Genomic DNA, 15,117 nt, shown 5'->3' with positions numbered 1-15,117 from the left:
CGGAATCAATCCTGAGATCACTGAACAAAACGTCGCAATAATCGAAGTGAGGTAGAATGAGTGTCTGTACCAGCGTCTGTTTTAATTTAGATGGATAATGATACAATCTTTTTAGTGAATGGAGAATAGAGAATGCCTATGTATGTATGTATGTATGTATGTATGTATGTATGTATGTATGTATGTATGTATGTATGTATGTATGTATGTATGTGTGTATGTATGTATTTATTATTATTATTATTATTATTATTATTATTATTATTATTATTATTATTATTATTATTATAAGTTTGATAATGGAGAAGAATTAGAACCATCTACTGAATGCACTTATTTAGGTACAAAGATAGACCATTCTATAAATTTATAATATAACCATTACTGTAAAAATAAACTATAATTAAAAAAAATTAATCGACAACATATACAAAAACAATTAATTAATTTTAACATAAAAATAAAAATAAAAAAAAAAATAACGGTAATGCAGTGAAAATTAAAAACAGAATTACACAAACATAATAAGCAATAAATACTTTAAATTCTATTTGGTACTGCAAAAATATTACAAAAAATAGAAAATTACAAATATATTAAACCATAGTCCAAAGTATCCTAACATACGGAGCTGAAGTTTGCCAAATTCCAACTAGGGAAACAAAAAGGATTTTAAGTAGGGTACAGAAATGGATGTCCTAAGAAGATTAGCTGGGAAATCTAAAAAGGAAAAAATAAGAAATAGACGAATAAAAGAAGTTATGGGAGTGCAAGACGAGCCAGGCATTATAGATATACTGTAAGTAGAAAGGTAAAAGTTACAGTGGTATGGTCATAACAAAAGAATGCCAGAACAACGACTACCAAAAATTATGGAATGGGTTCCACCAGAAAGAAGGAATAAAGGACGAAGGTGGTGGTGGTGGTGGTGGTGGTGGTGGTGGTAGTGGTGGTGGTAGTGGTGGTGGTGGTGGTGGTGGTGGTGGTGGTGGTGACGTTTAGAGGTCAAAGGAGATTCAAGTGATTGTATGAACCGAAATATTTGAGATTGTTCACGCAGATCATATTTGTTCAATAAATATTAATAATCATTTTCTGACTACTTGTTTTAAGAGTTTTCTATTCACCATAACATAATTTTGAATATATAATTTTACAGATTTTGGAAAGAAACGTTTTGCTATGGTATAAAAAATAAATTTCAGAAATATATAATTTACTTTCTCATTATACGATATAAGCTATAGTCTACAGAAAATATATTGTGATAATATAGGGAAAAGTGATATTTTTAACGTGTAATTATAGATGTTGTGAAAAGAAAGTTTTGCTTTGGCACATAAAAAATAAGTTTCTAAAATATTCAATTTACTTTCTCGTTACAGGAAATATAAAGAAAAAGTACTTCGCTGGAAAGAAAAGAGAGTTCCATATTTTCCAAAAAAATTTCATTTTTAGACAGTCATTCCTAAAACTATATATTTTGATGCTAGGCTAGAATACATTTAAAAAATTGACTATTGTACGGTTGCGTGCGAGAAGTATTTTTAACACTAGTGCGAAAAATACCTTTAACATTGACTTTCAACTGTTTGCTCCGAATGTCAATTTTTCCCCATCAGATGTTACATGGCAGCAATCGTGACCAAACAATAAAGCGGTTCAAATAATGGCAGACCTACTTTTAAAATCGACTGTTTTTGGTTAAGAAATGTACTCAAATTAAACAAATTGCTTCAACAACAACTATTTTATTGGTGACTTATGAAGCAATTTAGAATTAAGTTTAATTAAAAAATAGAGAGCACTCGGGTTTGAAACGGGGACTTCTCGATCTGCAGTCGAATGCTCTACCACTGAGCTGCTGAGGCTTTATGTGATAAAGTTTCACTTTTCAAAGGAGATACAGCAGTGGAGAAGTAAGAATTGTTTCTATGCTAGCACGGATGAACGACTGTCTAAAAAAACAGTGTAAGACTAACATGTTATAAATAGTTTTATTTTGTTCGTAGGGTTTCTTTTTCTCGGTCTACGGCTTCTTTTCGCAAATATTTCTACACATAAAATAAAATGCATTTTTGACATTTGTATCGTAAATTACTATTTTAATATTTCTGATATAGAAAAAGTGACATTTAATATATGTCTGTCTATATACTTTACTTATTTATTTATTTATTTATTTATTTATTTATTTATTTATTTATTTATTTATTTATTTATTTATTTATTTATTTATTTATTTATTTATTTATTTACTTATTTATTTATTTATCTATTTATTTATTTATTTATTTAAATATATACAGAATATAATTACAACAAGAGAAATAGAAATAAAATAATACGACTAATATAAAAAGGAGATACAGTAATATTAACAAAATTTGAGGACCGAATGAGCAGCGCTCGTGTTCGGTCGCAGTTCAGATATTATTAATAGGCCTATAAGAGAATATACAAAATAAAATAAAATAGGAACTAAAGTTAAAATTACAGCTACAGTGAAATTTTATAATATAATATATTAATATACGAGGAATATAGAAAATAAAATAAAATAACATAGGAAATAAAATTAAAATTACAGCGGCAATGAAATTATATAATATAATATTAACATAGAGAAGAATAATATCGTACGTGAATAAATAGGACAATTTATGAAATAATATATATTCTAAAATTATAGAATACAAATATAATATAGGCTGATTAATGCATACACATAGGCTATAAATTTATTTAATCAAATTGAAGACATTAACACATTTCTAATTTTCTTGTTATATATTATACAATAACTCTGTTTAAATTGCTTGATTAATTTTCTTCACATTAAACATCTACGTATCAATCAATCTGAATTAAAATAATGTTCCTAAAATTAAAGGAGTTTTACTTGAAATTAATAACATGAATATGATGTAAAGGCTTTTTATTCATTTTCTTGCTCATTTAGGATTAAACGGTAGTGAAATGGTATAGTTCATATTAGTAATATTTATTTAGTAAAAATTAAACATTACATACTTAAGAAGCATGAAAAGCAATAGAAAGTGCAGTTCAAAATGTGGGTCAACTAAATTCTAAGAACTATTTTCGGTGAGGACGATATTTTGTAAGGGAATTAATTACTTCAGTTATAAAAATCTTTATGATACTCGTAGCACCTCTTTGCAGTACTGACTCGGCGGTTGTTAAATGCTGAATTGTTTTACAACTGTCCCCTCCCCCGCTTATATGGTTGGAGAAGGCCAATGCTGATTCGCTTCCACAGTGGATCCATTGTTGATTCTTGCCAAGCAGCCTACAGCTAGATTACTTGTTTTTGTCCCGGACTGGCCGAACAACAGAGATAAGCAGGTATTGGAGAAAACGAGTAGAAGGATGTAGAGAAGAGAAGCATTAGCAAATAAATTGTCTACTATTCACACCAAACACAGTTTTTTCTCTCTCGGTCGATTTACTTTGATTAAGTATTAGATTTGTCACTTAAATGTTCAAAATTGTCACTATTGCAATTGCTATGAATTATTGTGCTGACTATAATGCCTCAATGATATTTCTTAGCTTCACATTCTTCAATTAATTGTATGCCAAATTATTTTCCGATCGCTTGGATAATTGAATTTCTCCCCCCCCCCCACCATGACGTTGAACTGAGAATACAACCCAGAAATGAAGACAGCACCACGATTGCACACTCTCGAATAAGATTATCCATACCAGAAAATCCAAGAAAGCGCATTTGTTTATAAAACGACAAATGAAACATTCAGAAACATCACTCTCACTAATAATGGACTATAGGTCATTCGTCATCTCATGAAACCAAATGCATGCGTGCGCTGTAGCTTATAGTAAGAACCTTATGGTGGGGATAAGTGAGGTAGCTAGCTAAAAGCGGAAGAGTAGAGAAGGAAGGAAGCTTCTCAATCTCATTTTTTCTTCTCCTCACGCGCAGGTAGATACTGTATAGCTACTTTACTTCACTAAACAGGGCTATACATTTCATAATAATCTATCGATTATCACCCCAATCGTTGGATCCGACGTTCGCAGATCAATCCCAGTCGGTATGTTCTTTTTTCTTTTGTGTCTGTGACGAAGCCTATTACTGTATGTCTAATGGCCTACTAAACTGAATTAGTATTGAGACAAAAAAACTTACGCATGACTTTTTGGAAATAAATGTAAAATTGGAGGCCATGTCATAAATTTAAGGAAGGATAAAGAATCCTGTCCCTGACAGAGGACTCCAGGAAAAAATTGTTGGTTATTTCTCAATCGCGATTAATTTCAACGTTGAATAACCCTGCCGTTGAAAGTAGGCCTACTGCTGAATCGCTGTACTACTACTCCTACTTCTACTCCCCTACTGCTCCTCCTACTCCTCTACTCCTATTCCCCTTCTCCTCTTCCTTATCCTACTCTCCTTCCTATTATCTCTGTTTCTATTTTTCCTGTTCCTAATCCTCCTCCTGCTATCACTAATACTATTACTACAACCACGACCACGACCACGACTACGACAATTACCATTACCACTACCACTATCACCACCACAACCACTACTATTAATTTGACAATGGTGCGGTCAATAGCGCTCAAGAGGGAGATGTTTTCTAAAAAGGAATACATGTTCCAAGCGGTTGTTAACTGATCCCCATTTCCCATTACTGAATCCTTGCCTTCCTCTCGAAATACGGGGCTCTCTAACGAGGAGCAACATGTGGCAACCATACTATAAACTTATTGAAAATTAAGGAGAGAGGATGATATACTGTAATTTGAAATATGTTTCCTCATTGATGCACATTTTTTTATTTTTTTTTTATTATTGTTATTTAGCTAACTGCCTGAAGACAAGTCTGAACTTCATAAATGATACCAGGAAGGTACCACTCATGAGGCAACTAGGCCAGGAGATAATGGGGTAGGGTGGCCAGTTCCTTTTCCCCTCCATTGTATAAATCGCCGACTACCTCATATTACACTAGTAAGACTTGAAATGCATACAAACAAGTGTTCTTCCTCTGACACATATCGTCAAGTGAGATGTACTGTCTGATAATAGATGTACACATCAGCCAGAACCTCAATCAGAGGATTTATTTTTTGTATATGTAGGCATATCATTGCTGCAACAATTTAAATTCGAGATTAGTTTTAAAAAAAATTGTCCCAAATTTTGAAAAAGACTATCAGCATGCAGTAATTCACTGAAATAGATATATCTCAGCCATTTTTAAAGGTGAATTCAAAATTTCTACGATTTTTTACTCCTAAAAGCATGTTGTTTAAAATGACTGGAACACAATTTTTATATTGGCTTTCATAATTTTAAGATAAAAGAGTAGCCTACATTTTAAAGATGAATTTTAGGGGTACTTTTATAGAAATATGGAAGAATATTTTTCAAATGAAAAAAAATGTTCTATTATAGAGAAACTTTTCTAATAGCCTAAAGAATGTGTGTTCCAAGTATCATGCATGTAACGTTAATGGTTCCGAAATTATTTAACTTTTTATATATAAGAATAAAGAAAGAAATTAAGGTTATTTGAAATTGCAATCAAAGTCTACGGTCATTTAAAAACTTGTGCACCAGATCTTTAAAAATGGCGTCACAGCAGCTAACAAGACCATAAAGCGCATAAAATTTTATATAATATAATTACGTTAAAGCTTTTTTTTCTTTTTAATTTACTGGTTTTCCGCCATATTTAATCATCCTTTCTCATTGAAAATCTTTTTCTAAAAATAGTGCCGCAACAGCTGAGAAGGACATAAATGAGTGTTAAATTATATATAATATATTATTTTAACATATGAAAGTATATTATCATATGAACGCCATCCTCTTCTCTTAAATTCGTGACACGACAGTCCATGGAGACCTAAGGCCGAAGAGCGCCTGCTGATCTCACATCCATACACCTCAGCAGAGGTGAACGAACATGCGATCAGTATGGGGCTAACACGCGGTCTGCAGAATGATCTCACCCGTTATAACTGGATAACGAAACCGAATTTCGCTGCTCACTATAGCTTCCCAAATTTACCATCCCAAACACTAGTCGGGATTTCACGAGAAAGTTTCTTCCCACATAAGGATTCTAACCAGCGCTGCGTAGCGGAAAGCGAAGTGCTTGTCATTTAGATTTAGATATACAGTAAATGATTTATTTTATGGACATGTTTCTGAATGATAGTAGAAGAAAGCTAACTGTAACTGGATTATTGTTGGTAATATTACATATGCTAGAACTGTATGGAAACGAAACGCATATTAACTTATAATGAGGAAACAGGTCATCTTCATGACTCTATTTTGTTATTTTAAACTTACATTAGATTGACACACGATGGTCTTATCTTGAAATTAAATTGGCACGATGCTGGCATCATTTTGACAGCGAATATGCAATCATATTTTATGCAGGTTTCCAAGGCAATGCATACAGTAGATGAGGAGGCGAGAACTGGCATTTGAGCTGTGCGAGAAGGGAAAGAATGAGCTGTCAGAAAGACAGTTTGTTTCATTATGTAACTGACACGGAAGTTCATCTCAGACTAAAACCTATCTTCCCCCTCTATACCCACTGGTGATATAGCCACGACATATGATAAGGTCACAGGATAGCTCTTGCCTCCTCTACTGTACTAGCTTTCAGTGTAGTCAAGACTGCAACCTCCGGAAAAACGCAAACTGATGATTTTTTAAAGTTTCAGGAAACTTCACGGTTCGACGAAGATATTTAATTCATATTAACTAAACACGAGTTTTATTTTAAGCTAAAATACAAAACCAAATTACTGAAAAGTTGGTCAAAATGCAGTGACATCGGCTATAAGAAATAGCCATCTTGACAAAAGGAAATGTAGGCCTAACACTAAGTTGTCCCTCTTCTATCTCAGTGTTAAAATGTGGACTTACAATTCCACGAAATCAGATTAGAGTGGCCTAGGCTGACACATGTTGTAAACCTGTAAATGCAGGATTTCTAGGGATCCTCCCGTTTCCCTCATCGTTACACATTTCGTTCCACCAACACTGTCCATTTCACCATGTATTTCACCTAATTTATTATAATTCTTAAACTAAGTATATATGTATGTACAGTAGTGGCAAAAAAACGGAATAAATTTGAATAAGAGACAAAAAAAAAGTTTCCTTCCCAGGCAGGATTCGAATCACGAAAGTCTTAGTTAGCAGTCTATCGTGCTCTGGAGTGAACAAGGCTCTGAAATCAGCTACAAGGTTCGGTCCGGTTTTTTTTTTTTTTTTTTGGCACTACTGCACATATACGGTTTCAGGATAGAGTGTATGATTTTCGGTGATGTTGAGTAGAGATGGACTATTAGTTACTGTCCATAACCAAATAGGAACTTTTGATGGGCGGTATATGCTGACTAGCGCTGAAAGAGACGTCCTTAAAGCTAATATCCATTAGACGATTATGTCGGACGGGGGTCGTCTGAGTGATGCTCTGCTGGTGTATGGGGAGTGGTCTATGTTATCTGGTGACCGTTTTAAACCTGCTTGTATTATCTCTGCAGCATCTTCGGAATTTAAAAGCGCTCGTAGGATTATTCATTTTATTTGATCTTATCTCATCTCATTTCAACTCTACCTCTCGTGGGTTGTATGCTTAACTCATCTGCCTGAACGATCCGCATATAATGATGGTCATTCACCCGTCTCCTCTGTACACTTGCATACAAACAAGACGAAGTTCAGTCTTAGGATAGAAACTTTTATTGAGGAGTTTGGATTCGTTAGTCAATATTTGAGACAATGATTACACATGTAGACCCTTTTACAAACACTTAAAGTAAACAATACTTTCCACATTTCTAAATATGAGGGAAGAGAAATTTTACTTACGCGTATGCAGCAACCGGTAGCACTGGTAGTAGCAGTTTACTTCCTTTCCAGTTGTCTTCCTTCGATGCATTTAACTGTTGTCCGGAATCCATTTTGTTATTGATAATTGATATGGGTGAAGGAGTCGAACGAGTGCAAATGGCGACCACATGAAGGACCCATAGAAAAATTCTGAATGTTGACATTCCTGTATCTTTCTTGTATGTAGTCAAGTTGATCACAATGTTTCATGTTTGAAAAAATATATATATTACGTAAATATATCGTTAGTTTTGAAATATTTTATTTATATTAAAAATTACAGAGAGAATAGTACACTTATATATACATGTCCTATTATAATATTTCTGCGACTAATTCTGAACTTTAAAAACTGAGCCACAAGAGTTAAAGAAATATAATGTAATTTCTTAAATATAAACAAAATTAAAACAATAGAAAATGAATACATGAAAGAATTATGCTGTCTCGTCCGATATGGTCCACAGCAGGCTATGTTTGGAAATTTAATTTTTCCTCATTTGTAAATAACATTATTAGGCTTCTCATATTCAGATACAATATGGACTCCCTAGGCCGAGTAGGCCTAGGATAACAAAATTAGTTTATATCTTGCATTTTAAGATTCTATCCTGACTTGCGGATGACGATAGTTCGGCGGTGAAGAACAAAAGACCGCCAATATATAAAAGTGACATTTATATGCCTAGTGCTTACCTACTCATTTTATACCCATACCATTGTATGCTAATTGTAAAATTGTACTTGCGGAACCATGTTAAATAAAAACTGAACAAAAAAACAAGACAACCCACATGTGACTTCACGAGTTTCCGTGTAGGTTAAACTCAACCGCGTTCCGATAAATCTAAAAAAAAATACTATTATACACTGTGTGTATGTGTGTATGTGTGTATGTATGTATGTATGTATGTATGTATGTATGTATGTATGTATGTATGTATGTATGTATGTATGTATGTATGTATGTATGTATGTATGTATGTATGTATGTATGTATGTATGTATGTATGTATTTTTTTATTGAACAACATGCTCCATTACAGAGTAATACTACATGTTTTAGATTTTTCGTTTCGTACGATAATTATACATTTGGATTTGTATTGGTGAATACTCCCGATTTAGTCGTATGTATGTATGTATGTATGTATGTATGTATGTATGTATGTATGTATGTATGTATGTATGTATGTATGTATGTATGTATGTATGTATGTATGTATTATGTACGTATGCATTATATCATTCAGTGTAGGCCTACAAAATTTTTTTACAAATTTGTAATACCACTGATCAAAGTATCACACACACAATATTTTTAAGGATGAATAATGAGAACCTTTGTAACGTGTTTTATTTGCATGAAATCTTTATTGCACAACATCTGATTTCGTGGTACAGTAGGGTTACAATTTGGCATTATACTGTATAGATAGTAAGAAACGCAAAAATAAACGAAAATCTAAATTTATGCTATTTACAGCGAAAGAAGTAGTCTATGCTATTTATAGCGAGAAAGTAGCCTATGTTAGTACAGTAATAATGACATTATGTAGTTGAAGTAAAATATAATCTTACTTTATTTGGAGAGCTTTTAACCATCCCTCTGTGTTTGTTTTCAGATCGCAAGCAACTAGCTAGGGCCTACAAGTTTTTCGGAGTACGTGTAACACAAGTGAAATATTCCAAAACTCCTGAAATAATGCTGTGTTCTATGAAACTATGAGCAATCTTGCGGACGTCAAAGTAAGATATCCCTACAACGTTTTATCACAAGATGAAGACTGTGTCTATTGTTCACAAAATGCAACGGCCTTGAGGCATCTTTTGGACTAAGGATCATAATGAAAGATAAAAATTAAAGATAGACTGTAAAAAAGATATCTTAATACTTCAGAGATATGCGGAATCAAATTTCTAAAAAAAAAAAAAATAATAATAACAATAAACCTTGTAAAAAGCCAAAAACTCTCCAAATGTTTTACTTACAAAATAAATGTGATACCGATATACTGTAGGCTATATCTTCTTTCGGTACGTTGTTAGCAACATGAATTTAGATTTTCTTAAACAAAAGTCCTTATGGCAGCCAGTGTATTGAACACATTTCACAAGCAATAAAATAACACCATATTTAAATCAACATTAAGAAGCAATATAAAATGAAGTATTTTTCTGAAAGTATAGCCTATTTCTGCTTTGAAATTTGTTGAAAAAAGGTGAAATACTAAAAATATTAGACTGATAAAAAATAAATCGCAAACATACTAGCGAACGTAAATGAAAATAATGGAGTATGTTCTGTTTTGAATGGACCTGTTTCTCATTATAAATTATCTAATTAACAAGATTGCCAGATTTACTAAATACTTTAAATTGATCACCATAAAATTTTCAAAGTATGATGCGAAAATTATAAACAAACTATGCGGACTATTGAAATCAGTCAAAGGAATAAGTTTAATATATTTTAGTCAGACATACGTTACAGCAATAATGGATAATTTAAAAAATAACTGAATATTTTTAAATGCAAACTGAAATAACTGACTCCAATTGCATATAAATTAGAAATAAGTATTATATTAATAATAAAAACTACTGCACGGTATATATTACTTCATATGGATGTTTGTCGATGTGAAGCATTCATTGTTCGCGTTTAAAATGGCATATCAGCATTCCAAGCTTACCTGCTAAATCTTCTGACTCGATTGATTACTCACAGTCCTAACCTAGGACAACCTGAAGCTTCCTCAAATTCAAGTCTAGACCTTGAAGTTCACGTAACAAGACCCAAACACACACTAAGCTCTGCTAAAAGCGTCCGCTAGTATATAGCCTAGTAGACTAGGCATAGGATGGCTCAAAAGTAAATGACTCTGTTGTACAAATGCGCAGGTATAGTTACATAACTTCACACACTTCCAAGGCGTTGTGATTAAATACTAAAATTCACAAAGATATGGTTAGCTGTATATTGCAAAAAAATATAACACACAACCCGTTACAAGCTGCATAAACAGTTACGGATTTTTTCCTCCCATTTTCATCTGGGACGTTGAAAACATGCTGTGTTTGCATATGTTTTCCACAAATAGTATTTTAAAAACAAAGAAAACATCAGCGATAACTGATCTATTATTTTATAATTTTATCTGCTATTTAAAGAAAAATTTACTCATATATTACATTTTACTGTATCTTCTTTTATATTGCTTGTATTATTTTATTTGTATTTCTCTTTGTTTGTTTTGTAATTATATTTCTTTATTCTGTATATTTGAATTTAAATAAATAAATAAATAAATTTAAATAAACGTATTTTACATATTATATTTTATAGGTATTAACACTTTTCCTGAGATTTCTTCTTCATTCTGCAATTGAAATATTTAGACTTCCTGCAATTCGCATACTTTTATGGAGATCTCCTATTTCCCCTATTATTCTGTGTTTTTCCTACATTTCTTATATCATTTAAAATAACAGTCATTAAAGTAAGATTGATAAACTTTCCAATTTTACCTGTAAAGCTCAATTTTTTTTTCCTTTTTCCCATCTCGTACAATAGCAGGAAAGCATTTTCCTCTCCATATTCATCAATTAAAGAATATGTTAACTCGCAAACTTAGGACTAATAATAAATTTAGTTAAAATATAAGTAGAATTTTGAGCAAGCTGTTATCTAAGAAACAACACAATATTCTTAATGTTTTATTGGAATTCCACTTATTGAATTATGGAAAGTATTTTGATACTGATGGAAATGTTTTGAAAATGATTCAAAACTTAACCAAAGTCATCCTTACTGCATTTTTATGATCTGAAATTTGCAACTAAAGTGTTCAACATGGGTGATTTAATAAAATAAACTGTGATAACTGAGGTTCGGATAAAGTAGCTGTATCAGGATAGGCATCCTTGGTCCGTGCATTTTGTTTACAAACATTAACTACGGTTGTACTGTCCATTCACTGAAGTTTTAGCTAGGAGGTGGGAACCGTTCTTCCAACCATTTCATGTTTGTAAATAAAACACACGGACCAAGGATGCCTATTCTGATACAGTTATTTTATCCGAACTGTACTGATGACATAGAGGAAGAATATATTATTACGATATACCGAAGTACATATGATATTTCCCGGCCACTTAGTCACTCATAACGAGTGCACCTCTGCACATATGTGGACATTGTGCCACTGTCATACATCTATGACGCAGTGCATGAGGGTAGGCCACTAGAGGGATCCCAAGAGGTGGAACTTTATTTTATTTATTTTTTATTTTATCGGGTTATTTTACGACGCTGTGTCAACATCTAGGTTATTTAGCGTCTGAATGAAATGAAAGTGATACTGCCGGTGAAATGAGTCCGGAGTCCAGTACTGAAAGTTACCCAGCATTTGTTCGTATTGGGTTGAGGGGAAACCCCGGAAAAAACCTCAACCAGGTAACTTGCCCCGACCGGGATTCGAACCCGAGCCACCTGGTTTCGCGGGCCAGACGCGCTGACCGTTACTCCACAGGTGTGGACGGTGGAACTTAAACTGAGAGGATTCAATCCGACATCGGGATGGTAATCCGGTGTGGCTTAGTGGATAGAGCGTCAGCACGTAGAGCTGAAAACTCGGGTTCGAATCCCGGTGCCGGAGAGAATTTTTCTCCGTTTCACTCATCTTTCATCATAGAGGAAGAATTTTGTACACTGTCAGTACCCTACTCAGGAGGAAAGTTAACGCTGGTGAGAGAAAGATGGAAGCATTCAAACTTGCGAAACCTCAGGAAATGTACCATTTCAAGACTAATAATTTTATCTTCTGTTTTCAGTATTGGATACAGTACTCATGTGGCAGGTACATGCTGAAAAAAATACATTTAATTTTCTTAAACATGGTGTCACTATCGATGTTGAATATTATTCTAGACTGCGAGAAAAACTGAAGCTCAAGAGGCGAGGGAAGCTGAGCAAAGGAGTCAGACTTTGCAAATAAATTAACTTCACAAGATTGTGGGTCTGAACTGCTGTTCTATTTATCGTAATCACCAGATTTGACTCCATCAGATTATTTTCTGTTTCCAAACTTCGAAAAGGAACTCCAAAGGAAGAAAATTCGACAGCAATAATGAAATGATCGAGGTAGTAAATATTTGGCTTTAGTCAAAACTATTTTAATTTATTTGCAGGAGATAAAGAGGACCAAAAAAATTAAAAAAAAAACGTGATCGTGCCATACACATGTTGAGTTAAAATTAGATTATGTTAAAACTAAATAGTTATCAATAATATTCCAGTATTTTTTTGGGATACACTAAAAAAAACTTTTCAGCCTTTTCCATACAATGCCAATGATAATTTAAATTTAAGTAGAATAACACTGCACGCTATTTGGAGAAATTATTAGATCTTTCCAACAGCAGAAATTAATATAGGTATGTAAGACCTAAATAATGCTCATTATTTTTATAAAATAAGGTTATAATGAATACTGAAAACTATAGTAGCCTACATACAATTTCATCATTTACGAAAAGCGAAGTCATTAAGCTCATTTCTAATAATGTAGGCTATACCTAAATTGTGAAGTAAATAACCGGTGCGATTTTGTGTGTAGTAAGTAGTTTTCAAATCATCCTATCAATGGGTGTTGCTGGACTTTGATTTTCTCTTTTAAGTTAGTGCAAGGCATATTGACAGGTCTTTAGTCAACGTCAAAAATAAGAGGAAAAGAAACCTGGCACGTCCTCTGTTCCTACTTTGTCTACATGAAGTTCATTAACTCCTCGGACACAAAGAACTAATCAACATCCAAGGTTAGAAAACAGGCATTGAGAAATAACAATAGTACGCCAACCCTGTGTACAGGAGTTGCAAATCCATCATGCATAATAGCCTATACTTCAAAGACGTCTAGTAGACTTACAAATAGGCTACTTCGATAATCTTGTACAGGGCAGCATCAGCATTGCATCACTAACACTACCACCATCATCACAAAACAGTAACCATCACCACCACTATCACTACCATTACCACCACAATCACTACCATTATCACCACCATCACCACCATAATTCGTTATCTTCTTTCTCTGTCCTTCTCGATGGTCTAGCGTCCTGGCCGTTATCATACTAGTCGTTAGATCCGGGGTTCGTGGACTTAAAAGGGCGATAAAACACTTAGCATATCTTCATCCGAGAGAGGAGTAAAGCTGTGGGATACTGTGTCTTAGATTTACGACCGGAATGTAAATTAATCTTAATAGAGGGCTACAATCAAAATATGTTGACTATTTCTTGTCACGTAGAATTTCGATGCCGAATAACCTCTACAGTTGAAAGCGTCACTAAATAAAACGCTACTAAGCCTACTCCTCTTTCTCCTCCTCATTTTTATCGTGTTTTACTTCTCCTTTAATCTCTCCTTTATTTTTCTTCCTCCTCCTTCCTTCCTGTTTCCCCATCTTTGTCTCTGATTTTTTCAAGTTTTCAGTTTATCATTCTATAAGTCTTAGGCCCTATTTATCTTACTTTCAGTACTATTAAAAAACTAATCACCAAAAATTAAACTATGAACTTACAAACAAATATTTCAGGCTGTTATTCAGTCACTTTATGATGGCTTGAAATAATAATTATGTCCATGCTTTTCTTCATCCCTATTCGGATAAAGTACAGAGACATTATTATGATGTGAGGCGAGAAAACGGCGGGTGACTTGCGGCCCGCTGCTAGCGTGGTTTCCGGCGAGCGCGTAACCATTTCTCCGGCACTTCTACAATACATAACACTACTGACAATAAATATTCAATAATTTGGATTTACTATGCTCACAGTCGTTGCTGAAAATGGCCACTCATTTGCCGCCACACACAACTGACATCTTCTGATAAACGAATGAACAACACTCTGAAGTTACACATCATTTTATTTTTTATTTTATTTTATTGGGTTATTTTACGACGCTGTATCAACATCTAGGTTATTTAGCGTCAGAATGATATGAAGGTGATAATGCCGGTGAAATGAGTCCGGGGTCCAGCACCGAAAGTTACCCAGCATTTGCTCGTATTGGGTTGAGGAAAACCCCCGGAAAAAACCTCAACCAGGTAACTTGCCCCGACCGGGATTCGAACCCGGACCACCTGACCGTTACTCCACAGGTGTGGACTACACATCATTGATAAACTCGATTT

General features: G+C 33.6%; 1 protein-coding gene across 2 annotated transcripts in view; it reads right to left on the bottom strand.

The window, feature by feature from the left end:
* Positions 1-13,181, bottom strand: part of LOC138706113 (low-density lipoprotein receptor-like) — a 72,452-nt gene extending 59,271 nt beyond the window's left edge. The window contains exons 1-2 of one of the 2 annotated variants that reach the window (XM_069835087.1): positions 10,612-13,181; positions 7,895-8,091 (exon numbers count right to left, since the gene is read on the bottom strand). In XM_069835087.1, coding sequence (XP_069691188.1) covers positions 7,895-8,079 — 185 coding nt within the window. In that variant the 5' untranslated portion in view covers positions 8,080-8,091; positions 10,612-13,181. The remainder of the gene's footprint in view (positions 1-7,894; positions 8,092-10,611) is intronic. The other variant, XM_069835088.1, reaches the window with a different exon arrangement.
* Positions 13,182-15,117: the final 1,936 nt, after the last annotated feature.

Source organism: Periplaneta americana, chromosome 9 (assembly GCF_040183065.1).
Source record: "Periplaneta americana isolate PAMFEO1 chromosome 9, P.americana_PAMFEO1_priV1, whole genome shotgun sequence".
NCBI classification, from domain to species: Eukaryota; Metazoa; Arthropoda; class Insecta; order Blattodea; family Blattidae; genus Periplaneta; species Periplaneta americana.
Note: the sequence above shows the minus strand (reverse complement) of the source record. Positions and strands in the feature narration are given on the sequence as shown.